The sequence below is a fragment of the Beauveria bassiana genome (genome assembly GCF_000280675.1).
Source record: "Beauveria bassiana ARSEF 2860 unplaced genomic scaffold BBA_S00006, whole genome shotgun sequence".
Classification (NCBI taxonomy): Eukaryota; Fungi; Ascomycota; class Sordariomycetes; order Hypocreales; family Cordycipitaceae; genus Beauveria; species Beauveria bassiana.
The window spans coordinates 812,908-838,624 of record NW_007930841.1 but is presented as its reverse complement, the minus strand read 5'-3'; the positions used below and the strand labels follow the sequence as shown (position 1 = coordinate 838,624).

At 51.7% G+C, this 25,717-nt stretch overlaps 6 protein-coding genes across 6 annotated transcripts; 2 read left to right on the top strand and 4 right to left on the bottom strand.

Annotated features, from left to right (window-relative positions):
* Positions 1-299: 299 nt before the first annotated feature.
* On the bottom strand, positions 300-5,042 carry BBA_03018 (TMEM1 family protein; the record flags this gene model as incomplete). The annotated part of the gene is made up of 3 exons (XM_008598115.1): positions 300-2,063; positions 2,117-4,926; positions 5,009-5,042. The coding sequence occupies 3 exons, from the start codon at positions 5,040-5,042 to the stop codon at positions 300-302; spliced, it is 4,608 nt and encodes a 1,535-aa protein (XP_008596337.1).
* Positions 5,043-5,432: 390 nt separating this feature from the next.
* On the top strand, positions 5,433-6,599 carry BBA_03017 (S-methyl-5-thioribose-1-phosphate isomerase; the record flags this gene model as incomplete). The annotated part of the gene is made up of 1 exon (XM_008598114.1): positions 5,433-6,599. One exon carries the CDS (start codon positions 5,433-5,435, stop codon positions 6,597-6,599), a length of 1,167 nt encoding a protein of 388 aa, XP_008596336.1.
* A 121-nt stretch (positions 6,600-6,720) lies between these two features.
* On the bottom strand, positions 6,721-8,018 carry BBA_03016 (peptidase family protein; the record flags this gene model as incomplete). The annotated part of the gene is made up of 2 exons (XM_008598113.1): positions 6,721-6,914; positions 6,965-8,018. The coding sequence occupies 2 exons, from the start codon at positions 8,016-8,018 to the stop codon at positions 6,721-6,723; spliced, it is 1,248 nt and encodes a 415-aa protein (XP_008596335.1).
* A 3,860-nt stretch (positions 8,019-11,878) lies between these two features.
* On the top strand, positions 11,879-12,398 carry BBA_03015 (class I hydrophobin; the record flags this gene model as incomplete). The annotated part of the gene is made up of 3 exons (XM_008598112.1): positions 11,879-12,152; positions 12,206-12,279; positions 12,336-12,398. 3 exons carry the CDS (start codon positions 11,879-11,881, stop codon positions 12,396-12,398), a joined length of 411 nt encoding a protein of 136 aa, XP_008596334.1.
* A 3,512-nt stretch (positions 12,399-15,910) lies between these two features.
* Positions 15,911-16,435, bottom strand: BBA_03014 (bZIP transcription factor; the record flags this gene model as incomplete). The annotated part of the gene is made up of 2 exons (XM_008598111.1): positions 15,911-16,079; positions 16,140-16,435. 2 exons carry the CDS (start codon positions 16,433-16,435, stop codon positions 15,911-15,913), a joined length of 465 nt encoding a protein of 154 aa, XP_008596333.1.
* Positions 16,436-22,638: 6,203 nt separating this feature from the next.
* On the bottom strand, positions 22,639-24,736 carry BBA_03013 (hexose transporter; the record flags this gene model as incomplete). Its single annotated transcript, XM_008598110.1, has 9 exons — positions 22,639-22,866; positions 22,927-22,949; positions 23,010-23,362; positions 23,419-23,480; positions 23,519-24,029; positions 24,094-24,253; positions 24,307-24,440; positions 24,497-24,578; positions 24,652-24,736. The coding sequence occupies 9 exons, from the start codon at positions 24,734-24,736 to the stop codon at positions 22,639-22,641; spliced, it is 1,638 nt and encodes a 545-aa protein (XP_008596332.1).
* Between the last annotated feature and the right edge of the window lie 981 nt (positions 24,737-25,717).

The window sequence follows — 25,717 nt, the reverse complement described above, 5'->3', positions numbered from 1 at the left end:
ACAACAGAATAACACAATAGCATCAGAATAGCCTCGCTAGCCGTGATACTCCAGGGCTTCTAACAGAGGCAGCAAACGCGGAAGAGGCAGTTTAACGTGGCGGCGGTGGCGGCATCACGGCTCAAGGCGTCAATTAGCAGCCACGCATGGCAGAAAAGCAGAGAGCTCAGCTGCAGGGGAAGTCACGTGGGAGGCCCGGCAAGAGAAATGATACGGTCCGACTACATAGGAAGACTCAATTGAAAGGCAAGTCTGCAAAGCGCATTGTGAATTAGGGCCTATACGATGTTTTGTTTTCTCTAGGCCACTATCCGTATGCCTTTGACCATGGGCCGACTTTCACTCTCGAAGACCAAGGGTCCGCCTGCAGGGCCACTTGCGTCAAGGCTGACCGTGAGCGCCTGTTTATCACTAACAACTCGCACCGTCTCGCCCAGATTTTTCCAGTCGACTTCGATGTTGTGGCCCAGCGCCGCATGCCCCGCGCTTTCGACCCCGCCCCGAGGCGGTGGATCGGTATTGATCTCGCGAATGTCGACGTTCGGATAGGGCAGCCAGCCTTCCTTTTGCGGGATCAGAATCAGAGGAATCTCAGCCTCAGTCGCGGGTGTCGACGATGACACGGCATTGTCGTCATCGTCGGTGCACCCGGGGATGACAAAGTGGCCCTTGCGGCGTCCGCCGATGAGCCAGGTCTCGGCGCTCGCGGAGACGTCGTAGCTAAATTCAAGGTCCTCAGCGCGCGGGCTCTCCGTGTCCCAGATGCGCGTCCACTTGAGGTGCAGGGTTGCATGGAGGACCTGGTTGAGGAAGACTGTGGGCGTGGCGGCGCTATCGCTTGCTGCGTCGTTGTTGATAGTGGCGGGGAGGGGCCGTCGGAGACGGATGTCGGCGGTGTGGACAATGGTGAGGGAGGGGACCTCGACGGGGATGAGGATTGAGGCGGACGGTGCGGCCGAGGCGGCGGCAAGGGCGAGGCGCTTGTGTTCCGCCTGCCACTGGTGCAGGCACGCGGCGAGGCGGTGGACTGTGGGACTGGGGGCGATACCCTGAAGGCGCTTCTCCCAAGGGATGCCGTGGAGGAATGACGTCGACACCGCGCCGAGGAGCGCGGCGCGCTCAAGGTCGCACGGCTGTAGGCTGCGCTTGAGGTCCTTGGCAAGGGAGGCGACGACGGCGCGAACGTAGGGAGCAAGCGAGGCGGCGCGGAGCGCCTCAGAGACGGACGTGCGGATGAGGTTGGCGACTTCGGTCTGCAGCTGCGTGTAGTGCAGCTTAAGGTACATGGTCTTGGCGGCGCTAGTGGCTATGCGGGAGTCATTGTTGCGGTGAATTCGGTAGAGCATGCTGGCAGACTGCTTGGGGAACACGATAACGGGTGGCGCCGCCGCCGCCGCCATGCCCGACGTGGCGGAGAAGAGTTCCGAGTCAAGGAGCTCACTCTTGTAGAGCCGCAGCGGCCCACTCGTGGCGGTGGTGACGTTGAATCGCGAGAAGAGCGCATTGTGCTTGAACACGTCCTGGACGTTGACGCCGACAGCGAGAGCTACAGGGACGCTAAACGTCTTGGCGAGGTGGTAAGACTCATCGGCGTCGGTGACGTAGGTGACCTCGACCTTGGCAAATACATCGTCGAGGTCAAGCTCTGTGGAGAATGGAAAGCGCAAAGTGACAGACGTCTGGGGCGTCATGGCGTTGAAGAGGAAGAGGCCCGACTCGGGCGGCTTGGCTAGCTCGAGAGACGAGTCGACGACGACGGCCTCGGTCGTGAGAAGGCGCAGGCCGCCTGAGCTGGGCTTGATGCGGACTTCGCAGTGCTTGAGTGTGTTCCACCCCGTGCTGATGGAGAGGTCGAGGCTGTTGTTCTTGTCCAGGGACGTATGCTTGGTGGCCTGAAGGTCGACGTCGAGGGCGTCGGCGTGCTGGTAGAGGGTGAGCTCCGGCTGTTTGAAAATGGCCGAGGTAAGTGGCTGGGACGTGTTGACGTCGGCGTCGTAGTGGAGGAAGATGCGGCTAGAATGGAGGCCAAAGTGATTGACTTTGTATTTGCCGGCAATGACAGACTGCATGGTTTAGCAATGTGCAACAGGCAAAGAACTGAAATGAATGCACTCACATTGGTGTACACCGAGAGCTTGTTTTTGCCCGGTTTCAAAACCACAGCACCCTTATTCGCGAAAGTCAGGTCCTTGACGGGACCCTCGTCTACGCCAGATACCTTCAGTTGAACTTTGTCCAGAGTAATGTCGTCAGGCAGCAGGCTCCATATGCCAATTGAGACGGCGCACCCATCACGGCCTTCCTCGTATTTTGGCGTTCCTAGGATGTCTATATTTGTAAAGAAGAGGGGCAATGGTGACCGAACATCGCTGCGCAAAGAAGACGCCAAGTCGCACAGTTTGGCTACAATGCCCTTGATCGGCGAGTCCTCTGATTCCTGCCTGGGTCGCAACTGGCGCGCCGATGAATCCTGAATGCGGGACAGTTCGGCAGAACTCGACATTTTGAGCAGTTTCAGTGCAGCCCTCACATATTCTAGGTTGGCGTTGCGCTCGTTCAGACACTGGAGATACATGACCAGCATCGAGAGCTCAATCATGCTCCATCCTGACTCGCCAAAATACTGAAGTGCCTTGTCAAAGTAAGACTTGGCCGCAGCGTACTCCTTCAGGGAAAACTTCAGGATGGCCAAGTCTGCAATTGCAGTCTGTACCGCGCCATGTTGGTCAGCCACTGTATAATGACGAAGAGCCTTGTCAGTCATGATTTCATAAAGACGATAAAAGTCTTGAGAATTATCCATTGCAGATATCAGTAGCTGGCTGCGGATCCCAGCGCTGGTAGGTGTCGTCTCAGCATTTAGCTTCTTTTCGTTATGCGTTGAATCGTTATCATTGCTGTCGTTATTATCGTCATCGAGGTCGATTTCATCCAGTGCCTCAATGCCGGAGTCGTGCACAATAGGCGCTTCATCCCACCCCGCACTCCAACCTCGAATCTTACCCAGTCTCTGTAAAATGCTTCGTGACATCATATACAGCTCTGCGCGACCAGCGGCGAGCTCCTCGATGCCAACTTTGAGGAATTGGCTACTTTGGCCATCGCCGGCTGGTGCTACGGATGCACGACCAGGGCCTGGGAATCCTGGGCTAGAGGGGGCTCTCGGCGATCTTTCATTGAGAGAAGAGTTCCTGGCTGGATGCATCATCGTCTTGGGCTCTGGTATGGAAGCTTTTTGCTCAACCCCATCCGTGGGCGGCAACGATGATGGCGGAATCGGTAGTGCCTTGGTGGCCGTTTGAGCCAAGATTTGCTGTGTCACGGAAAAGGCAAAGGACGAAACCAAGTTGTCAATGACTTGGTACGCCTCGACACTAAATTGCTCCTTATTCTCTGGGGAGTCCGCTGATAAAGATGTGATGATGTCGTGTCGCATGACATTTGACAGAGACGGAATAAATTCAAGTGTTCTGCGACAGACTTGTGCAAGTATAGTTAGGTTTTCAGTATCGTCCTCCTTGTGGGGAGTAGCTTTCGCGAGTGGCGCTACGCCGTGAAGAATAGACTCTTGTTGTTCCTTGAGCCGAGAAAGCAGTTGCTCTCTGGTCACGGACGTGTTGGCCTGACGCAATAGCAGTGCAATTTGGCGAGAGAAGATATAACATCTAAAGTCGAATACAGAAACCTTGTTGGCCAGGATCATGTCGCGGTATGCCTTTTTCGCAGGGCTGATGGGAATATCATCAACATTGACTGCTACTTTGTTGGCAGATTGCATATCGACAGCCTCTTCGTCATTCGAGGAGCCTGAAGCCTCAGCAAGTGCCTTTCGGGCAATGTTTCTGAGGTCGTCGCTAAATGGCAGCATCGCGCCGCCATGACTCTCAGGCTCACCAATCTCGGCTTGTTCAGCAAGAACCAATTCGAGACCAACATTGAGTTCGTCATAGCCAACAAGCGCATCTTCGACCAGACCAACATTTTCGAAACCGAGTGCTAATCCCTCTTTAAGAATAAAGAAGGTGCAAAAGTTCCAGCCCGGCAGCGTGCGTTGCGTGTCCTTCTCCTTGATATCTTCTTCATATTGTGTCACGCGTTTGTCAAACGAGCTTAGAATCAGATTCTTCAGCTTGTTAACTAGTTCGTTCCATGCTTTCTCAGCATCCTGCTCAGTTTCATTGTACCCTGACGGTACGGCAGGGACAACTCGCGGTAGCATATCGTAGGGAACATCATTGATGCCGATGCGAATCTGCGCGATCCTATCGGGTGCACTCTTGCTGGAGCTGTTGAAATCGGAGCGAAACTTTTCTAGAAGAGGCGTCGAGCCTGGTCTCCATCGCGACGTTGTGCTCTTATCTGTGCTGCCTTCAGTCTTGCTAGTGCTGCGCGGTTGCGTGGATGCTGCCGTGTTGGGGATAACAACATGCAGGATTAGCCACTCGTACGCATCATGTTTCTCTTGATTGCTGGCTTTTTTCGAAGAGGTGGTCGGCGGGGTGTGTTGTTTGATCCATTCGCGAACCTCGGAGCGAACCGTATTCTTGTAGGAATCGTTATCGTCGCATCGAACCAAGAGAACCTTGAGGTAGGGTGTGCGGCGCAAACCAGGAATTTGGTGGCGTCGACTTGCTGCGCCTTTAACTGCGACAGATTTGATCTCGGTGGCTTCGGTATTTTCGGTCTGACCACCTACAACCTGCGTCTGAAAACCGTCATCCTTCGCGTCGGACACAGCAGGTTGCTTGGGCGGGGTGGGCTTCTCGTCTTGGTGCAGCTTGCCGCCGTCCACGAGCTCAATATGCAGGGTATCAATCGAACGCAACGGCCCCGAATGTGATTGCCAGTGAAGATTGTGCAACGGTAATCGGGGGATCAGGCCGGGCTTCAGGAGCTCGTAGACATTATGAGGGTCAAAGTACTCGACTAAACAGACGGTGAGACGTGGTCATAGGAACAGCACCCGGCGGAAAGCGACGACTGGACCGCTGGAGAGTAGGATACTTACCGGTAACTTTTGACGTTGAAGCTTGCTGCTCCATGGCAAAGCACTTGCCATTGGTATTTTGTGAGCAGCGTTGGAAAGGAAGTGTTAGTATGCAGTGAGGTTATCTGTCGCGACGAGCTGTGCTTTGTGTGGCGCGGCCTGAACCAGCGCGAAGCTCCCCTGCGAGGCCCCTGATAGCAGCGCCACAGTTCCTCCATGGAGAGGCGCTAGCCACAGGGCGGTGAGCGCCAGAGGACAATTATAAAGGGGGCCACTCACTAAATCTAGTTAGCCTGACGCCATCAACGCGAACTTTAGCGGGGTCGCGGCAGAATTCGCCATCAAGATGGAGGGGCAAGTGTAAATTCATGTCGACATCAGCTTTTATTTTCGCAGCAGCTTAGGTATCTCTGAATTTTCTTTTTTAGAGACAACTGCTGCAATCATGTCGACTTTGCAAGCTGTCAAGTATACCCGGGGTCAGCTCCAGGTCCTTGACCAGCTCCGTCTACCCCATGAATTTCACTACGACAATGTCGCAACCCGCGAAGAGGCTTTTGACAGCATCGCGAGCATGCGGACGCGCGGCGCCCCGGCCATTGCCATTGTCGCCAGCTTAGGTCTCGCTGTCGAGCTACACAACGGTTCAGCTCCCGATGGCTCAACACAAGACATTGTATCCTACATCGACACAGCCCTCGACTATCTCAAGGAAAGCCGCCCGACGGCCGTTGACCTGACCAACGCCATCAACCAGCTCAAGGCCAGAATACGCGCTGCTGGCGACGCTGCCACTAAAGATGAGGTCGTGCAGGCTTTCATCGACGAGGCTGAAAATATTTTCGAAAAGGACCTCAAGACCAACTTGGCCATTGGCGACTACGGTGCCGAGTGGCTACGCGCGCAGGTCGGCGCCAGCTCCGACAAGCAGATTTCAGTGCTCACTCACTGCAACACTGGCTCACTTGCCACCTCAGGCCACGGCACTGCCCTCGGCATCATCCGCACGCTCCAGTCCAAGGGACTTTTGCAGCACGCTTTCTGCACAGAGACTAGGCCTTACAACCAAGGCAGCCGCCTGACTGCCTTTGAGCTCGTTTATGAGGGCATCCCCAGCACCCTCATCACCGACTCTATGGCTGCCTCCCTATTCCGCACGCGAGGCGCCGAGAAGAACATTGCGGCCGTCATTGTCGGCGCCGACCGTGTGGTTCGCAACGGCGACACGGCCAACAAGATTGGCACCTATCAGCTCGCCGTCCTGGCCAAGCATCACGGCATCAAGTTCATTGTCGCCGCTCCCACAACGAGTATCGACCTTATCACGGACACTGGTGACGGCATTAAAATTGAGGAGCGCAAACCCTCCGAGCTCACCCAGATTACGGGTGCTGTCATCAAGCCCGATGGCACCGTCGACGAGACGACCAAAGTGCGCGTGGCTACTGCCGACCAGCGCATCAATGTCTGGAATCCGGCTTTTGACGTGACGCCCGCTGAGCTCATTGACGCCGTCGTCACCGAGAAAGGCGCTGTTGAAAAGGGTGCGGACGGCAAGTTTGACTTTTCTAAGATCATGCCGGAACGCTGGGCGCAGGTTGTCAAGGCTTAAAACGCAAGATGGGATAATTCGTATAATTCGTATAATGAAATAGTATATAATGCAGCAGATGTGACGCCCTTTCTATTCCTACGCTATGATCCTTTTTGTCAAATTTGCCAATGCTTGTCGTTCATACCTTTTTGCTCAGCGCGTGCTCAATCAGCTTTCCATAATTTTCAACAGCCAACTCCAAGTCGCCGACTGTCAGAGCCTCGTTCTCGCCGTGCGCAACGAGAATGGAGCCGGGGCCATACAGATATCTTGTAAAGTTTCCCTTCAGGTTGGCAACATCAGTGCCATAGTTGACGGTGAGAGTTTCGAAACCTATTTGGTGTCAGTTGCGCTCGCAAGCTCCATGCATGAAATGCACTTACCCTCAACATCGCAATTGCAGTCTACAGTGCCGTAGCCAGGACTGCAAGTCATCTCAAAGGCATCCTTGTCAACTTGATCCAAGATGTCCTGGATTCTCTTCTTGACAATCAAGTGTCCGTCCTTCTCTGGTCCAATTGCCACACGGGCGCCAAACTTTCCCGTCGCGGACGCGGGAACCACATTCGCCGCCACGCCGCCTTCCATGAGCCCGAGATTGAACGTCGTGTTGCCGTAGAGCTCAGAGCTGCCAAGGTCCGTCTCAAGTATCTTGGACACGGCGTGAATGAGTAGCTCGTTGGCCGACTTGCCGAGCCAGGGGTAGCCGCTGTGGCTGGCACGCCCAGTGACCTTGAGTTCGCAGAACAGAGCGCCCTTGTGGCCGCAGACGAGCTTGCTCTCGGTGGGCTCGCCAAAAATGACCGAGTGCCATGACGGCGGCTCGTCGCGCGCCAGCGCGGCGTCGGAAAAGGTAATCATGCCGTCGCCGGCCACCTCCTCGCCAACGACAAACACGAGCATGACGTCGTCGTCTTTGACGCGTCCAGCCGCCACGAGTTCCTCCACAGCAATCGTCATGGCGGCCACGGCGGCCTTGGCGTCAACGGACCCGCGGCCCCGGATGACGGTATCCTTTGTGACGGGGCCGTCGTCAATGCCGTAGGCAATGTACGGCGGGACCACGTCAATGTGGCTCGATACGAGCACGCGCGGCCGCGACTTTTCGTGCTTGCCGGGCCAGGCCAAAACGTTGAAGCGCTGCGCGCCCTTGGGCGTGCCCTCACGCGGCGCGACAAGTTGGACATCGGTGCGAAAGTCTTTGCTCACGAGGTAATTGACGAGCCATTGGCCGACGTCATGCTCGGCGCCCGAGATGGACGGGATGCTGACCAAGTTCCGGTGCAGGTCGAGCAGGGCCTTGCGGTACGACGGCGCGTGCTTGTCCGCAGCGGCGGCGCCATGCAGCTTGCTGTGGCTGTTCAAGGGCGCCTGCTCATGGAGGCAGAACGCGGCCGGGAGAGCTGCGAGCGCAGCGGCGATTGATAAGAGATGCATGGCGCTTTGATTTTCCGAGTATACGCGAAAAGCCGGCCCCCGTCGCTTGTGTTTTGTTTGGTGTGCGGAGGCAAGCACGCAAGATCGAGGCAAGGATGGGCCCGCTTAATGATCTAAAATTAGCTGCGGCCGGGGGTGGAGACTATAAACGGTCCGCGAGCACGCAAGCAAGTCAATATGCTCAGAGCCAATTCCCTAGTCTTGCAGCTATTTGGCTTGCACGAATGCCGAAGGCTTGATTTACATCTGCTTAGGTTTTACGCACAAAGTGTCGTCGAAATGGTTCGTGTTGTGACTACACCAGCAGGCCATTTACCGGCCCCTCGTTTAATAGTCGAGAAGCCATGGTGGCCCATTTTTCTTTTGTACGACATAATTCTGGTAATCGAGACACCACAACCTAGAAGGAAAATAATCATCAATCATGCTTGAAGAAGCCCTCGTCCTCCCAAGCAAAAAATATCTATCGCGGCCTGTATCAACAGTTAGAAGTGCTTCCAGAACAAATAAGTGGGCCTGGCCCTCGAAGACGATTTAGGTTCCGTAACTCGTCATTACTTGATGCCCGGGTGGTAATAGAAAATGGGCCCTTATTTTTTTATGTAATTATATAGCGGTAATACAGGCGGTTGAAACTTAGTATATAGCTTTTCGCAAGCTCTGCCATAGCTCAACCTAGTTTGGTCACACCCAGGCCGCTAGGTATAAAAAGTGTTGTTGGCGAGAGTGATAGAGAAAGAGTTTAGGTGTACGAGAGCTTCTCACCCCATGGCTGTCCAATGATACTGGCACCTTCTGCATGAAAATTCCATTCGCAGCACTATGGGTGTGATCAGTTCAGATACTCGGATTTCCCAATGCTTTCCGATCGCTGTTTGGCCGGATCGCCCCCGGTCTGGACTGCGCCGGGATGTACTCTTGTCAGTCTAATGTCGTGGTGGTGGCGTCTCATTTCCGACAAGTTTCCGATCGATGGAAACTCTAGAGAGTGGTACCAAAATTTAGGAAGTTATACTTTCCTAGCTCTCTCCTACTCTCGTCAATTCGATCTTTTACTCGGTCCTTGGCCGAACGTGGTTTACCGTTGATGAGGGTCCTTTTTAGCAGAAGTTTCTTCTTGGACGAGACTCGCCAAAGCGCTCGCACAAGGCGACTGAAGAAGCTTTCACTGGCCTGGAACTCTTTATACCCTATCCCTGACCCTTTTCAAATTCTCAGCCTGCTATGAACCGTTGCATCCCTTTGAGTGCGGAGAAGCTCCAGTACGGTCACTCGTCAGGAAAACCACTGATCCTTAACGTTTTGGGTACTTGGATGAGTAACATCTTACATCAGTATTGGCAAAGCAGATTCGACGATCGGGACCTCCGTTTACTTTTGCTCTGTCAGTACATTCTTGTTGGGGGGTAAGAATCCCGCCTGGAGGAGCCTCTTCGCATCTAAAGGATAGAAAGATGGCTAGGTGCATATGTGCACGACTACTCAGAGATCTTTCTAAAGAAAGATTCAGCCCAAGTATGGGCTTATATGTATTGTGCTGTCTTCTCGCGACGGCTAGCTAAAGTCACAAGGCCAATGCAGAACCTTCTGCTCTCAATTGTGCGAAGTTGGTGAAGCCGTACCCTACACAACCGGAGAAAAGTTTACAGCCGCTGTGTCGAGTTTACAGATCAGATGTAGATGCTGTAAAGGTATCTTTTCTTAAAATTAAACGTCCACGTTCCCAGCTGCAAATACACGGGTGCTTCGCCTACCTTCGTCCTTCAGCCAGATTGCGCCCGGACTGGGCTGCCCTAGCCGGATCTCACTCAAAGTTATTACAGACGCCAGAAAGCGCCGACACGACTTAATATCATACTTGGGTAACACCAGTTAATCTAACTTTTTCGGGTTGCCGCCGAACGGTCTTTGTCTGTCTGGACTAGTGCCTTTCCTGGTGAGCTTTTATTCTTCAACTTGACACACAGAAACAACATCTTGCAGAAGAACAGGTAAAACAGAAGGATGGCGTTGATGAGGAAACGTCTAGACTCGATCGTTTGAGACCTGCTCGTGCCGCTGTCAATTAGTCAGGCACCCTTGACGCAACGTTCGGTCGATGTGAACAACACCGGGTTTAATGAGGGACTGTGATTTCGACAAAAGTAGCCTTGTCTCAAACGGCCGCCAGTTCTAATGATGGCTCTTGTTGTGGTGGTCAGCGAGGCTCGCGACCGCGTTGCCACGCCATTTACCAAAATTGAGCAGTGTTGGTCTTTCGCATAAGCACACCCCGATGCTCTGCCCGCTCGGAGTGCGCCGAGTTGTTTGACATATTTGCAATCCATCAAGCTCGTCAAGTTCAAATCTTTCAATGAAACCAGAGTCCGGGTCAAGGCGTGTGGACTCGAATAGGGAACGTAATAATGTCACTCTATCATAGTGATCAATCAAATCAAAAAATTTAAATTGCCGTAAGGTGGTTTTAGGAGCCATGAAATCCACATTTTAGTCTTTAATTATGAGGCAATTATTTAGATCGATTTACGTGATCACTTTACACGCAGTCAACTTGGCGGCATCTACAAAGCGTGCCAGTTTCTTCAAGCAACTACTCAAATCAACACACACTAGGTCGGTCCGTAGATTTGTCTGCGACAAGTTGGCTAGCAAAGAAAGATCATGTCGTTGATCTTTTGTTTTTGTCTCTCTTTTTTTATTGTATCTTTTTTGTTGTGTTTCTCTTTTTTTTTTAGTTTTGTTTTTGTTCCCGAGTTTAGCTTCATCTGATGCAATCCAGCACGCTCGATTGTCTGGTATGAGCCAGACGCATTGTCGTTGAGGAGCAAAGACATCTCTGGATAACAATTTCGAGCTCTAAATTTCAGGCCCTGAAAAGATTTTATTGCGGCAAAAGACGTCACCAGGAACTTTGGAGCAAGATTGCACCAAAGCCGACTTTGGCCGGCCGCCACATCTTAAGATTCGTGCCGTTTTCATCACTTTCTAAGATGTACCGAAAGCAGAGACCGGATATGCGATAGCGCGGTATGCCGATCTCTGCACTAAAAACCATTGATGGAATGCTTGCAACATCAGCAGTAGATGGGCGGCTGCTTATGTGGGGGAACTATTGGCCTGCCCCTGCTATCCCTGCCAACAGCTGAAGCAATACTTGAGGCAACAGCTGAATATTATGAGAGTAAGCGCGGCACGACCGTAGTAATTCGGATGGTAGATAACATAATTTATCTAGCAGGCGACCGATGTGTAGCGAGCTGGAGAACATACCGGCTTCGAGACAATTCGGGTGGTGAAATTGCCAGCGCTTTGTGCCCATGTACTCGAACTGTCGTCCCACGTTCTGGGTACAAGACATGTCTAGGAAGCGCAAACATAGGGCTCGTCAGATGGCCTGGCTGCCTGGTAACAGTAACTATGGCTTTCTCTCTTGGTGGGTTGGACCCAGTTCTGAGACAAATGCTCCGCGTCGGTGAAAGCGAGAAATGCCATGCCGTCCTGTCATATCCGTTCGCGCAGGGCCGTCGCTCTCTGAAGAAAGCCTGTCGGCTGATCGCCATTTTGCACGGCATGCGCTCCTCGGAGACGAATTTTAGAGTTCATTTCCTCCAAAGCGTCTAGCCACGACTTGTGCATTTCTTTCCGCATTGCTCGCGAGCAATGCTACGTCATGCATATCTTGCTCCTTTGGGCGATGGTGGTGTTTGGAAGCGGCGGCATCAGGTATAAAGAGTCCATGCGAGCGACCTCATGGTATCCGTTCTTCTTTTTCCTCAACCCATCACAGTCTCTCGTTCTCACACAAGAAACCTCTTGACACCTCTTCCACATCCTTCAACCAAATAAACAATACCGTCATCATGCGTTTCGCTCTTGCCATCACCACCCTCATCGCCGCTGTGACTGCTGCTCCCTCCGGCCACCATGGTGGAAAGGATCTGCACAAGATGACTCTCGGCCAGGCTGGCGACAGGTGCGGTGCCGACCAGTCCATCTACTGCTGCAACGAGAAGACGACCAAGATCGAGCACTCCTCCCCCGAAACCGGCCTCGGCGGCCTGCTCGGTGCCACTGTCGGTGCTGATGGTCTTCTTTCCCACCTTCTCGGTACCTGCACCAAGATCCCCGTCAATGGTAAGCCTCAAGTGGTCGAGAAAGTCGCTGAGCCAGTACTAACAAGTCTCCAGTCCTCGCTGTCGGCAACCTTCTCCAGTCCGAGTGCACCAACCGTGCGGCCTGCTGCCACAACACTCCCTCTGTCGTAAGTTATATCAAGTCTCTAATTGACTGCTGTTCAGGATCTAACGATACAATTAGGCTTACGGTGGTCTTGTCAACCTTGCCCTGCCTTGCGTCGCCATTGGCAGTCTTATCCAGTAGGCTGGTGCATGGGCATCACTAGGAAGAGATGTGAAGAGTAATGTATCTCAATTAATGGATGTATCATCGGTGGATAAGCAATGTGTCAAGATGGTTCAGGGTTTTATAGAACTGTGATAGTTATCCAATCTATTATCATTTATTTAGCATTTTCATGCGTCAAAGAAACTTTTCGACTTGAAGTTATTTTCATCTTCTGAGCCTTTGCTTTGGTATTACCCTCTTGAGATATGTCCATCTGTGGTTGTCTCCCTGTCTCAGTCCGATGGCGCGAATACTTGCAAAGCTCTCGTAAACGTTTTGATATCAATATGCTGACACTGATGTTTGAGTTGGGATATGCCGTTCATCCATTCAATGTCCACATGCAGGTGCAGAATGGGAAGCCAGGTCCAGGGTGTGTTTATTGCACTGGCATCCATATGGCGGTAGTCTACAAGTTGGACAATTGCTATTGGAGCGAATCTATATCACATCTGCATCCCTTGCGACGCGTTTGACGCGTGACCGAGTGGAGAAAGCAAGACATATGTAGATAAGGCACATCCACGTACGGATTACGGATACAGCAGACTCGTTTCCAAAAATCGCGAAAAATTTGTCTATACGCACGATCATAAGTTCCTCAGACTTATACAATCATTTAAGGTTTACCGAAAAACAGAAAGTTGGGGGGAAAGCGACAGTTCATCTGGTTACCCACTTGCCACCCACCGAATAAAAACACTGGAGATGGACGGATGTCGTTTGGCGGCCCCAGTAAAGTGCCCCGGGACTAAAGCCGGATTCTCCGTAATAAACGCTCTGGTTTGGATGAACTGTTTGGCTGGCAATCTGTGTAGCAAAGTGGGTAATGTCCGAAAGCATTGGGCGAGGCCTGCTCCATTCCGCGTTCGATGCGCGACGCCCCGCGCCCTTGTCAACTACCTTTTCATCAAAGGACATCGACATGGCGGTCTAGTTGTAGAAGATAGTAAATTCGTGGTGCGTGCGATCTGATGAGATATTGTTAGATTTATGTGAGTGATTGGTTTGCAGCTCAATTTTGCGCCTTGTTGTTTATGTTCTTCTGGATGAGACAGTCAATTGGCTGTCGTGTAAATGTACGCATTCTTCGAAATACTCGACAAGCAATTCAAGCTCAGGCAGTATGCTCGAATCAGCCAAAAACTTGCTGCTTACATAGCTCTGAACTCTTGAAGTCAAATACACACAAAAAAGAAAGAAGCCCACCGCGTTTGACACTTGCTTGCGGCGACGGAACTCGTTTTATGTTGGGAGCAACTTATACAGGGTATCATCATGACATGCGCTCAGAAGCCGCCTCCATTTGATTTTTTTTTGTCGCCCCACCCACAATCGAAGAGAAAAGGCAGAGGCAAAGAAACGCCCGGTAAGCGTTTGAGAGAGGAGAGTTCTGAATTCTCACGTCTACTCAGCATAGTTGGTAAGCAAGTTCAGCAAGGAACACCGTGCGATGAAGTGCTAGTGGTGTAAGTATTGAAATAAGTCACTCTGTCCCCACTGCCTAATCGGCTTTGGTGGCCAAGTGGTAAGGCGTCGCACTTGGTTAGTAGCCCCTGAACATGCCCGTTTCTAATAACAAGTCCCATTCTAACATCTCCAAAAGTAATGCGAAGACCGTGGGTTCGAATCCCATCCGAAGCAATTCTTTTTTTCCCCCCTTAAATCACAAGTGCCTATATATCATTTTTTTTTTCTTGAGTAATCCGCAGTATACCTATCATTTGTCTTCGTTCTAGGTTGGTATCCTATTGTATTTTTACTGAGATGCTATCATTCCTCTTATTGTGACATTGGGAGAATTCGTGTGTTGGGAAGGTCGTGAATGCATACGAGATATGCGACATAGCACACTATCACATACCGTCCATACTTGCGCGTCGATGCGGGCCGCCCCCCACACCAAGTAACTACTCATGATGCACCTTTGCGCCTTTGCCAACGAATGCTCAAGATAGTGTGAGCCTTGCTGCTTGCTGTAATTAGTTCGGCCATGCTATAGCGTGTCTAGTAGAAATATAGTTAGAGACGTTGCGCGATCTTTGTGTACAAGGACACTACAAGCTGTACGTATGCATTTGGCAGGTGCGATCAAGTAATGCTAGGCCAGTAATACATTTCTCATTAGCAATCGCAGCCATTTCTCTTCTGAATAAAATCGGCGTAGAGTGTCTGAGATAAGCCTGAAAACTGCTTCTCTTCGAATTAGCGTAGAATAGTGTATGGCCGACTTTGTTTTTCACCTGTCAGCCAGTATAATTACAAATAAGCACGATTGTTGCCACAGAAATCAGCTGGCTTTGGTGGCCAAGTGGTAAGGCGTCGCACTCGGTAGGTCCCGCCTCTACAAGCATGTCAACAGTAAATAGTCAACTAACAAATGATCAGTAATGCGAAGATCGGGGGTTCGATTCCCCTCCGAAGCAGACATGTTTTCTTTTTTGCCACTTAAAATCATGGCACTTGTATTCTACTTTTTTCTTCTTCTTTATTATATTTTTATGTCTTAGATTTCTGGACTGTAACTCAGGTTCGTTTCTCGTCATCTTTAGAACGTTATTCACATGTATAACGTCTTGATTGCTCGTCATCTTGGCGTCTAGATACACATTGGGAGTCTTTGCATTCGCTGATTGCTAATGCGTAACCCGCCTACACGTCGCGGGTTATCATTATACTGGACAGTTTTCGGAGTTGTCTAATTCGGCCTCGTATGACGGTGGCGAGCGCAGAGAGCTCCTTGTTTCGTAACTAGGGGGCACCTACGTCATTGCGGAAGCGATCAGATTACACAAAACAGCGCATGGGGATTGCAATAGAATGTATTGTATCGGACCTCTATCGGCCTACTGCCCTAAGCGAAGTAAAGAAAAACTCATTTCCGAGCATAAAAAGATGAACCATATTTTTTCCGTCAGCTGTCTTGCGCCATGAATAAAATGCTAGTAGATTCGGAGCCTCGGACTTTGCAGAGCTACTGTGGGTAGGTTGCGGTTGGTGTTGAATCTACAGCCGTAGAATGTCGTGATCACCGACAAGAAAACAAAGACAGAGGTAAAGATGATGACAATGGAAACGCGCAAAAATCAAGTTATCAAAAGAACGCCCGCCAGTATGCTTTGTTGGATGTTTGTTGAGTGGTTGCATAATGACGCGTCGCAGGTTCAGGGTCCGAAGCTCGACGCATGATTATGCCAGACGATAGTGTACAGAAAATAAGTGGCATCGGTGCCGCAGCCGATGGAAGGAAATGCATCAAGGTAGAAAAGCGCCAGCGGCAGGGGTATCGTGCCGCAGAGATGTGGGCTTGTTTTTGCAAAGCTGGCGCTTCAAGTGCTCGCTCGAGAGCCGAAACGAATCGTAGAGGCGTAGTGTGAGAGGAATCGGCGAAACGGATGCGTAATCTAGTCAATGATTGCCAATGGCGAAGGTAGATTCGGTCAAGAAACTGCCAGTGCGAGAAATGGCGAGGTCGCGGGTGGGCAAGTCTATTTCTTGGCTCGACTGGTGGAGGCTGTAATCTTGCTGGTGCTCATGAGGTCGCCAATGTACTTTTGCAGGAACTTGTTGTTACTGTCGAGCTTGTCGTGCTCTTCACGAACAGCCTCTATGCGGTTAAAGATATCAATGAGCGATTCTTGCAGAGCTTTGGCGTGTCTGGACATGGTTAGCACGGCGATGCCATGGAACGTTGCATTGGTTGAGGCGAAGGCTCACCGATGCAGCTCTTCACGAGCTTCTTTGCCGAGCTTGTCAATGTCTTCGCTGGTTCGTCGAGGGCTCATGGCGCGGACGTCGTCGGGACCAAAGTGCGAGTCGACGGGGCCGACTTCTGAGCTATCACGGGGAACAACGAGCGGCCCGCTGCTCTTGCGGCTCGGCAAACGTGGACGAGTCGGGATGGGCTGGTGAATGATGGGCTCGTTATGGTCGGAAGGAGCGGTTGATGTGGATGAGTCGGAGCGGACAATGGGATGCGAGCTCGTAGAGCAAGTATCGTGATCGTCTGCCATATTGTGGTGGACGCGCTTGATTGAGCAGTGGGAGAGAGGTTGGCGAGACGGATGAGCGAGTGCCGGCCAGACGGAGATTGGCAACAGTATATTCGGCACGCCTGAGGTTGACAATGATAGACTAGAGGGTAGTCGTGTACTCTTTGACAGAATTCGGCTCGAATGGTGGGATTGTAGTAGTGCTTGGGGCAGTTTGTTTGCCACCGACGTAATCAGGGTCCTGGCAATGGCGCAGCGTGACCAAATTGAGGGGGGCGTGGGCGGCAACAGAAACGGCCAAGACGAAGAAATACGAGTGACGCACTGAGCAATGCAGAGCAAGAAGACTGAAAACGAAGACGACGGAGCCGCGTAACAGTGAACACACAAGAGAAGGTTGCGGAAAGGAACAAACCAAGGAAAAAAAAAAAGAAAGAGAGAAGATGGGGAGATGGGGGGCTTTCCAGGGGGGGTTGAGGGATGCTTGCTAGGGGAGGATCCCAGTGCGAGTTCGGTCTCCAGATTACAGCGGTCGGAGGTCGCTGGCGGGCGAGCGAAACACTGTGACGTTGGTGCGTCAGCCAAGTGCAGGGAAGAGCGCGTGCTACTCAGTAAAGCGGTGATCGACACGGCACGGTGCACGGGAGCACAGACAGGTAGAAGAAAGAACACAGATGTTCGAGAAGCGAAAAGGGTAAAAGGTAGGGATATCAGAGAATGATACGGATGAAAGAATGAAAGAATGAAAGAAAACAGTAAATAGCGAGTCGTGACAGGGACTGACTTGCGTACCAATAATGAGCTGTTGTGCCATGCGTCGTTCTCTGTCAGAGCTGCGTTTTCCACTGGTATTATTAGGTAGGTACTTATTATTGGTACTGGTATTAACTACCGCTGGTCACGCAGCATTGATGTGGTCACTGGTAATCTGTAGGGCCAACCAAGAGGTGCCAACAGTGAGAGAACGCGCCGCGCCCGTCATCATCTTTGCAAGGCCAGCCAGTTTGCAAGACAAAAGGGGAAATATCAAAAAGGTCATTGATGAGTGACTTGAGTGGCCGCTGATGATGACGAGCAAAGACCAGGTACCAGGACAACAACCCTTATTTTTTCTTTTGCGCCAGCGAGGTGGGTAAGTGAGTGTGGGGCAGGCAGCTGCCTGTTTGGTGCCAGCCGGGTCGTGCGGGTCCACAGGGAGGGGGCTCTTTTGGCAGGGCAGAGCAGGGGATTGGCGGGCCCGGTTTAGGGGGAATAGCGTGTGCAGTGTGCAGAGCGTCGTGGCCGCTACAAGAACGAAATTGCAAAGCCCTCAGCCAATCTCGCAAGTGCCGATATTGAACAGGTTCCTGAGATGCACGCATTGTCTGGAAGGATGGCTGGCATGGACGCCTGAACTATGATTGAGATCACTGCATACGATGCGAAACAAGCATCTGGAACAATATAATGACTTGAAAAGTTATACTAACAACCCATTATAAAACATCGTGTCAAACCATCGTCACTCCGATGGTACGAATAAATGTCAAATGTCGTCAGGCCGTGCAAATACGGTCAGATACATAAGTACCCGACACTGTAACAGGTAAGGTAAGGTAGTTATGCCAACGCTCCCTTCAACGGTCCCACCCAGCCGCCATGCCGCACCAACTCCCAATCTGCACCACCAGTCCATCACATCCCAGTCGACCAGTATTTCACAAACACCCACACATTCTTCCATCCTTCCACGGCTTCCATGCGGTGCAACTTGCAAGCCACTCACCCACTCTGCGCTAGACACCACCAACAAGCCAAGAGCCAAGATCACAAATCAAGCACCACAGAAATTCTACCAGAGAACAGATAGGCCTCATCATGTACCCTCTGTTTGTAACGGCACTTCAACAAATGACCAAGCTAGCGTCTAACCTCATTACTTGGCAAACAGTGCGCGGCGATGGCCAACGTCTAATCAGCATCAACACCACCCATAGTCACGATGTTCTAACCGAGGACCAGCGCACAAGACTAATTTAGGCGCCGATCTTGCCACATTTCGGCACCGGCTCTCTCCCAAGTGTTCGTCTGCTGCCACCATTGTCGCAGAAGGACCGTCCGACAAATCAGTGTCTGTCAAAACGCGACATACTTTTTACACCTACAAAAGAGACAACATGTAAACGCAAGAAAATCAGGGATCGGCTGGAATCTGCCAACAAGAGAAAGTTGCGGTGACTCGTCTTACTCCGTACACGGTTCAACATGCCATTGTCCAGAAGAAAAAAAGCAACTTTGCAAGGCAACCCGCACATCCTAGATCCCTGCGAGAAGAGAGAGAACAACAGACCAACTACTGATACCTCTGGTGCATTTGCAAACACGTCCCAGCGTCATGATGCAGGGTCCATCCTGCTCTGGACAAATCAAGACCACGACGGATGTTCAAACCCCATACCCGCGGGCCCCCTGTCCAGGCTCATCCTGCAGTAGGCTCAATGCGACGTCGCAGTGCGCCCAAGCACCTGCGCCGGTTGCTGTTGCGGCAGTGTTGCCCTCATCAACCAGGTGCTAGTTGGGGAAAAGAAACCGAAAAAACCTACACCGATAGTTAGTCTACGACATGTGGCAGGCCGTCCACCTCCGAAACTGCGCCCTGGGGAAGCCTGCCAGTTCTCAGAAGCCTCCTCACAAAAGAGGAAACTGGTGGGAACAAGAGGCTTGGTGGCGGCGGCGTGTAAATGGAGACACCACGCTTCTCGTGCATCATCGCCAGCACCGCTGAGTTGATACCCTAAAGAGATGATGCATGCTCTGCGACATGAGCACGTATATCTGCTGATTCTGGCTGGCATATATCTGGCTGGGAAATAACTATTTACTGATATGCATCGTAATAAGGGCAATCTGGATCAGAGGAACCAAGCCCTTCCACATGGCCTGCCTTGCTGCACCGCCGGACAAGCCCACCAGCCTGCAATAGCATGCAGATGCTTATTATAATTTATGGGTGGCTGCATTGGGTTCGACAAGACACACGGCGCATGTCCCAGTAGCGGTCCATTTTCAAACTCACTGTCACTGTTGTGTGCTGTCCAGCGACCGTCTCGCAATTTGGGCTCTGAGATTTGTGATTATCGCTGCAAAATTATTATCCTGCATAGTTACTGTCACTGGGATGCAAATCTTTTCAAGATTGGCCCTCGGCAAGGTGACGCCATAGCTTACATTGGCTTCACGCAACGCGCTGCCCTGTGGGCATGTGCTGACCATTTCGGCGAAAACGCGCACGCTCGCGATTCCTGGGCTGGCTAGTTCAGAAATGACGATGTTCATTGATGAAGAAGAGTTGCAGCACGCAATGGTGCAAAATTTCTTTACTAGGGCCACTTTTTATCAATATTCTAGCGGCTGCAAATAGTTCCCTCCCCCATGTCTCTGGGGCCACGATTCTTCATCACCTGTCGCAACGCCGTTGTTCCCACACTACGGAGCATCCATACCGATATTGGATATAAGCGATGGGTGGTGTGGGCAAAGCAAATTTCCATGGCCAGAAAAGAATGGCCCGCACGGGAGGCCACCGAATTTCGATTCGTAATTGACGCAATGTGCTGCTGCCAGTTGTTCATGTCTCTAATAAGTCCCCCTGCTTTCTAGGTACAGTTGCCAAGGGTGAAGCGACGGCAGTTTGTCCCGCTAACAGTCATCAGGCTCGCTCGGCTCATTGAGGACCGACACGTGGATGGGACGACACAGGCCTGGCGATTAGGCAACAAGGCTGAGCCTTCCTTCATCAGTGATCACACCTGGGGTCTTTTTTGTTCTGTCAGTCGGCTTGGCAACAGGAGCCAGAAGAAATGAAACGCCATGTCACGTAAAAGCAGTTATTACTGAGTACACCAGCTCACCAACGCCACGACAATGCTACCCCCACAAACCTATCCAGCTATGGGAGTCTCTGGCTAGTACGACGAGGAGATAGCTCGCCAATGAGACACCAGACTAACGAGCAACTAACCAAAATAGTTACCCCAGAGCTATTGCAGCTAGCCGGATGTTCACGCACCTTTGTCAACCTTCTGTCCAACCAGCGAGCAAAATGAGGACACTGCATGCTGCAAATCAGCGCAGCCTGGTCACGCAAGCGTTACAGTCAAGGTTCTCGGCGTCAGTGCAGCCCTCACCAAAAGTTCAAACCACATCGACCTGCAGGCAGCTTCTAGATTCGTGGCCGCCTCACGAAGGAGCATCCGCATGACCTAGCACCAGCGAATGCAAGGCCTCATTCTTAACTGGCACCCGCTTGCTCCGGGTGGCAGTGCTGCGCTGCTAGTCTGGGGATGGCATCTACTTCCTCCCTTGCTCAGATCTAGGCAAGCCAATTTCAGAGCCCGTTCGGCGTCAGCTGGCAGACAACTGTCGGCCAGTAACATTATTGGTGCATTCCGGGGTGGCCAGCGCTAAATCGTACTTGCCTTTCGAAATCGACTGGCTGGCGCTGGAATGCTGGGCAAGTGCATAGAACAGCAAGGCATGTCGTTGTTCACTGGCACCCGCGCAGAGATGAGGCGATGCCAAGCTTAACTTTGAGAGGCGTCGTATCTGCCTTGCACAAGTTGTGCGAAGAAGTATACTGCTCAACAATGGCAGCTAAGTTATAACGATACGCTGGAATGACACGGTTGACACCGTACGATTGGATGTCGTCAATGTGCTACGCGCCGGACGGTCAGCAAATGTTGATAGCACTTTGCTTTGGTTGGTTGGCGCAGTCATTGGTTCCACCATGATTCCTTTGCGCTCGCTCCCTTGCGACGGGCCGTGTCTGATGGATTGATTGCTTGGGCGTTCAACGGCGCCTGCGCTCGGCCTTGCCGCTTATTATCCACCTGCTTTGTTTCTCACTCTCACTCACGACACAAAAGTGTAGAAAGTCATATAAAATGACGCATTATGCTGACAGAAATCATCTCCGACTAATTACTGGCCATGACTCTGACCTGGTGAAGGGGAGGAGGGGGAGGGGGGTTGGCCGCCTCAGTGATATTCAGCTTGACTGACCCCTGGCCAGCCCCGCGCATCATGTGCTGACAAGTGACAACTGGCTGGTTGCTGGTGGTGGTCACTGCGACTCATCACCACACCTTTTTCTCCAGCAGAGATGAATGTTGGCGGTTAAGATGACAAATGGGTTGGTTCTCCCGTCGCCACCGCCTTTGCCGAACGAACCGCCCGCTCTGTGTCTAGCCCTATGGCTTGGACAAGGCCCAAATATGTACGGACAAAGAATCATGACGGCGCCTCGAGCCTGACGATCGATGAATGGCTATCCTTTCCTCATTCCTGCTGTTCACTCGCACCTATCTCTCTTGACTCTGACAGTCGCTGCAACTCCCCCCCCGGTGCAGCGCAATGCAAGAATGCAAGGCTCTCTCTCGCTCTCCGCTGGCATGCTGCCATGCTGCCCAATCCGTCGTCATGTGCCGCTTCTCGTGCATAGGCACGACGCACCATCGTGCATGTATGCAGCTTTCCATCATGTCTTCCCTCCCCTCTTTTATTGTCCGAATCATTTTTTCGGAAGTGCTCCTGTCTAGACTTGTTGAGGGGCCTTGCAGCAGCTGAGGACTACAGGCATGCGGGTGCATGCGACAAGAGTGATGATTTTGTTGAAAACTCCACTAGCTATTGGGTCTTGTTTTCGATTATAGATATATACACATAACACAACTCTCTTGTATGTGCATAAGTCCTTTATTAATTATACTATGGTATTATCTGATTCATTGAGCAATGTTCGGCAAGCTAGCTAATATGACTAACCCAGGTTCATCGTCGGAGCTCTAACTATGTGGATGCGAGGTGATATCCTAGAACTTCCCTTGCAAACGGCCATAAGAAGGAGCAAATAGTTCAACAGAGTCTTGTTTATGCCTAAAACCCACATCTCTTGCTTGGCAATCCTTAATTGAACGGCTGTTGATTGACTGGCTGTTTGTTGGCAGGCACGAGGCCCGCTGACTCAGCCAGTGACCCCTCATCATCCACCTCGCCAGATAGCTTCCTCTCTTTCTCTCTCCTTCATATCACGTTCATGCCACATTTTTCCAGGTCTTTGCTTCAGCTCGTGCCCGGTTGTGATCTCCTCATCTCTCTTTGCTCTCGCTCTCTGACACGCCACATTGTTGGTTGACTGGCTGTTTACTGATTGAGTGGCTGTTGATTAATTGGCTGTCTGCTGATTAACTGGCTGTAGATTGACTGGCCATCTGCTCGCGCAAGTTGGCCCTTTGTGCCATTTCTTCTGCCCCCGTACAGTCATTGAATACGTCATCCATCTGCTCAAGTGTCTTGCCGTTTGTTTCGGGCACAAAGTAAAATGTCCATAGACCCGAAAACAGGCAGAAAAATGCGAAGAAAAGGTATGCTCCCCAGCCGGTGTTTTGAACTAGCGGCGGAGTCACCAGTCCCTGTGTTATTGATGATTAGTGTCCGTGACAGTGATTGATGACGGCGCTAGGATTACTCACGATGATGAAATTGTTGATCCAATCTCAAATAAGAGTCATCGTTAGAAGGGCTGAACTTCATGGCAAAAGGCATGTATACGTACTAGAACATGTTGAAATGGCAACGCCCTTGGCTCGTAGCGATGATGGAAAGATTTCGGCAGGCATGGCCCAAGGAACCGGTCCCCAGCTAGCCCCGAACGCGAGCATGTACACGAAGAGGAAGGCAACACTCGTCCACCCGGCAGTAGTGTGCTGCGGCCAGTTGCCCGAGTACATTCCAACCAGAGCGGTGATGATGATATGAGAGATGCACATGGCAACGCTACCAGTCAGGAGTAGCTTGCGCCGTCCAAACCGATCCATAGTCCAAAGACTGGAGACGACGCCCACAAGTTGCGCGACGTTTACGACACCGGACATGATAAGGCTCATATTGAGGTCAAGGCCCATGGTGCTGCCAGAAGGTTAACAACGTTTAGTAGCATTCGCGAGGACAAGACACCAGCCTACCCAAAGAGAGTCGGGGCGTAATATATGAGCGCATTGATGCCCACGAACTCGGCCAAGTTAGCCTTTTGGTCAATAGTGTAGCTCGAGAAGCAATTCTCACCTGTTGGAAAAACATGAGGCCAGCGCCAACAAGAGTTCTCCTCCAGCACCCCGGCCGGACACAGTCAACCCAACCGGCAAACTCTAGCCTGACTCTGCTGATTGTGCCGCCACCGGTGAGGCTGGGATGGCGCTGCTTCACAATGGCGGCCTGGAATTTTGCATCTGTTATGATATCCGACCACTCCTTTTGGACCCTTGCATCGGTCGCCGGCAAACGTCTCAGCTTCGCCAGTTCCACTAGAGCCTCTTGTTCCCGACCCTGGGATGCTAGCCAGCGCGGTGAGAAAGGCAGAAATATGGCAGCGAAGCCAAGTATCAGACCCGGAACAATCTGAAGAAGAAAAGGCAGTTGCCAAGACCAGTGCGAGTGAATGTACTGCGTGCCGTACGTGATCCAGAACGAAACGACGATGCCGACGACGATGCTGAGCTCCTCAAGAACAAGCAGGGTTCCTCGAATTTCGGGTGGTGATATCTCGGAAATGTATAGCGGAACAACCATACTTAGCCTATGCGAGGCGACAATCTTGTATAAGCTAAAGGCTGAATTCGTTCGAGGCAGACTCTACTCACATTCCGATACCAATACCCCCAATAAGTCGAGCAGCGACCAGCATGGGATAGTCAATTGCTGCAGTCTGCAACACTGAGCCGACTGTAAAAATGGCCACAGCGATCATGATGGAGTATTTTCGCGAATAGGCGTCGGCCAGCCAACCTTGATTCATGGCACCTTGGACGAGTCAGCCATCGGGTAATGAGAGGGTAAGTCAGTCGTCTCAATACCAATGAAAGCACCCAGAGTAATCATGGCGGTCATGAGTCCCTTGTAAAACCCCGATCCGGGAGCTGTATCGGATACCTCGCCGAATCTATCCAAGAATTGATCCATGACAAGAATGACAGATATGACTCCCTGGCTGCGCAACGATTAGAAGGCTGGCGCGCAACGGACTGTTGTGACAAGAAGACGTACTCGTAGCCGAAGAGGATGCCACCTATGGCACTGAGAGATGCGCATGCGACCACATACGGTGACTGAATGACACCACGGATTCCTAAATACACCCGACACCTGATTAATAACCTCAAAGGTTGGAGGGGTATCTCCCAAGACTTGCAAAAACTTACCTCCAGGCCCATAAGGCTCAACACCATCATCCCGGACAGCGTCGGTGTGCTCGCTATGTTCTGATTCTGGCTGCTTTCCCTCCATTGGGTCTCATGAAAACTCGTGTTGGGCGATTCACGTTTTTTTTCCCCTGAAAGGCGAGTACTCGAAACACTGTTTCTGGGAGTAAATGGCAAAGGCAGGAACAGTTGAGCAGAGAAACACCGGTATTTATAAAAACTAATATACTATTACGCGCATGTCTTGGGAAGCCGCCGGGGTCAACCAATTCAAGCGAGAGGGTTAGAGACGCAACCATTTGACGCTGCCAAGGGGCTTGGGGACCCGGAACTTTGTTGCCGCTTCCAGGGCTGGGACTGTAGAGTAGCTCGACGCCAAGCCTGGTAAGGATGCTACCCCAGATTACGTGGGAATTGCAGAGATGCCATTCGCAGCGGTGTTCTCTGTCTTTCATGCGCTGGCCCAGTCAGCAAGTGCCCAACGATTCGTATTGGACAAGGACAAGAGATTCAAATGGTGGGGCAAATCGACTGCCCGCATACAGTTACCTGCCCCAACGGTCTTGAAATATATCGGGTTAGCAGCGGCGAGACATTCCCGAATCGAGTCTAATGAATTAATTCCCCCACTTGTAGAACGCGGGGCATTTCGCTCAGACTTGCCTCGTGTTCCTGTTCTGGAAGGGATCCCGGTCTGCTGTCTCGACAATACAACATATTCGTAACAACGGCTTTTCCCTGGTACATGGTGAAGGCAACGACAAGATTCTACGAGAAAGACATGATTCGCAGTAGGCGAGATGTGCCAAATGCGCCCTGCTCGGTAAGCCCACCCATCGCTCTTCGGGCGGGTTTGTCTTGGGCATTGAGAGCCAGCTAGCCAAAGTTTGAGCTGTGATGAGGTAACAGCTTCTTAGAACTGTCGGAAGAAACACCTAAAATGCGACTGGAATGCGCATTTCGAGGATGGAGCCGGGCAGGCGATGGTGTGCCGCCGCTGCTCACTCATGGGAGAAAAGTGCATCCAAGGCTTGAACATACGATTCAAGCACTCCCCCGATGAGTA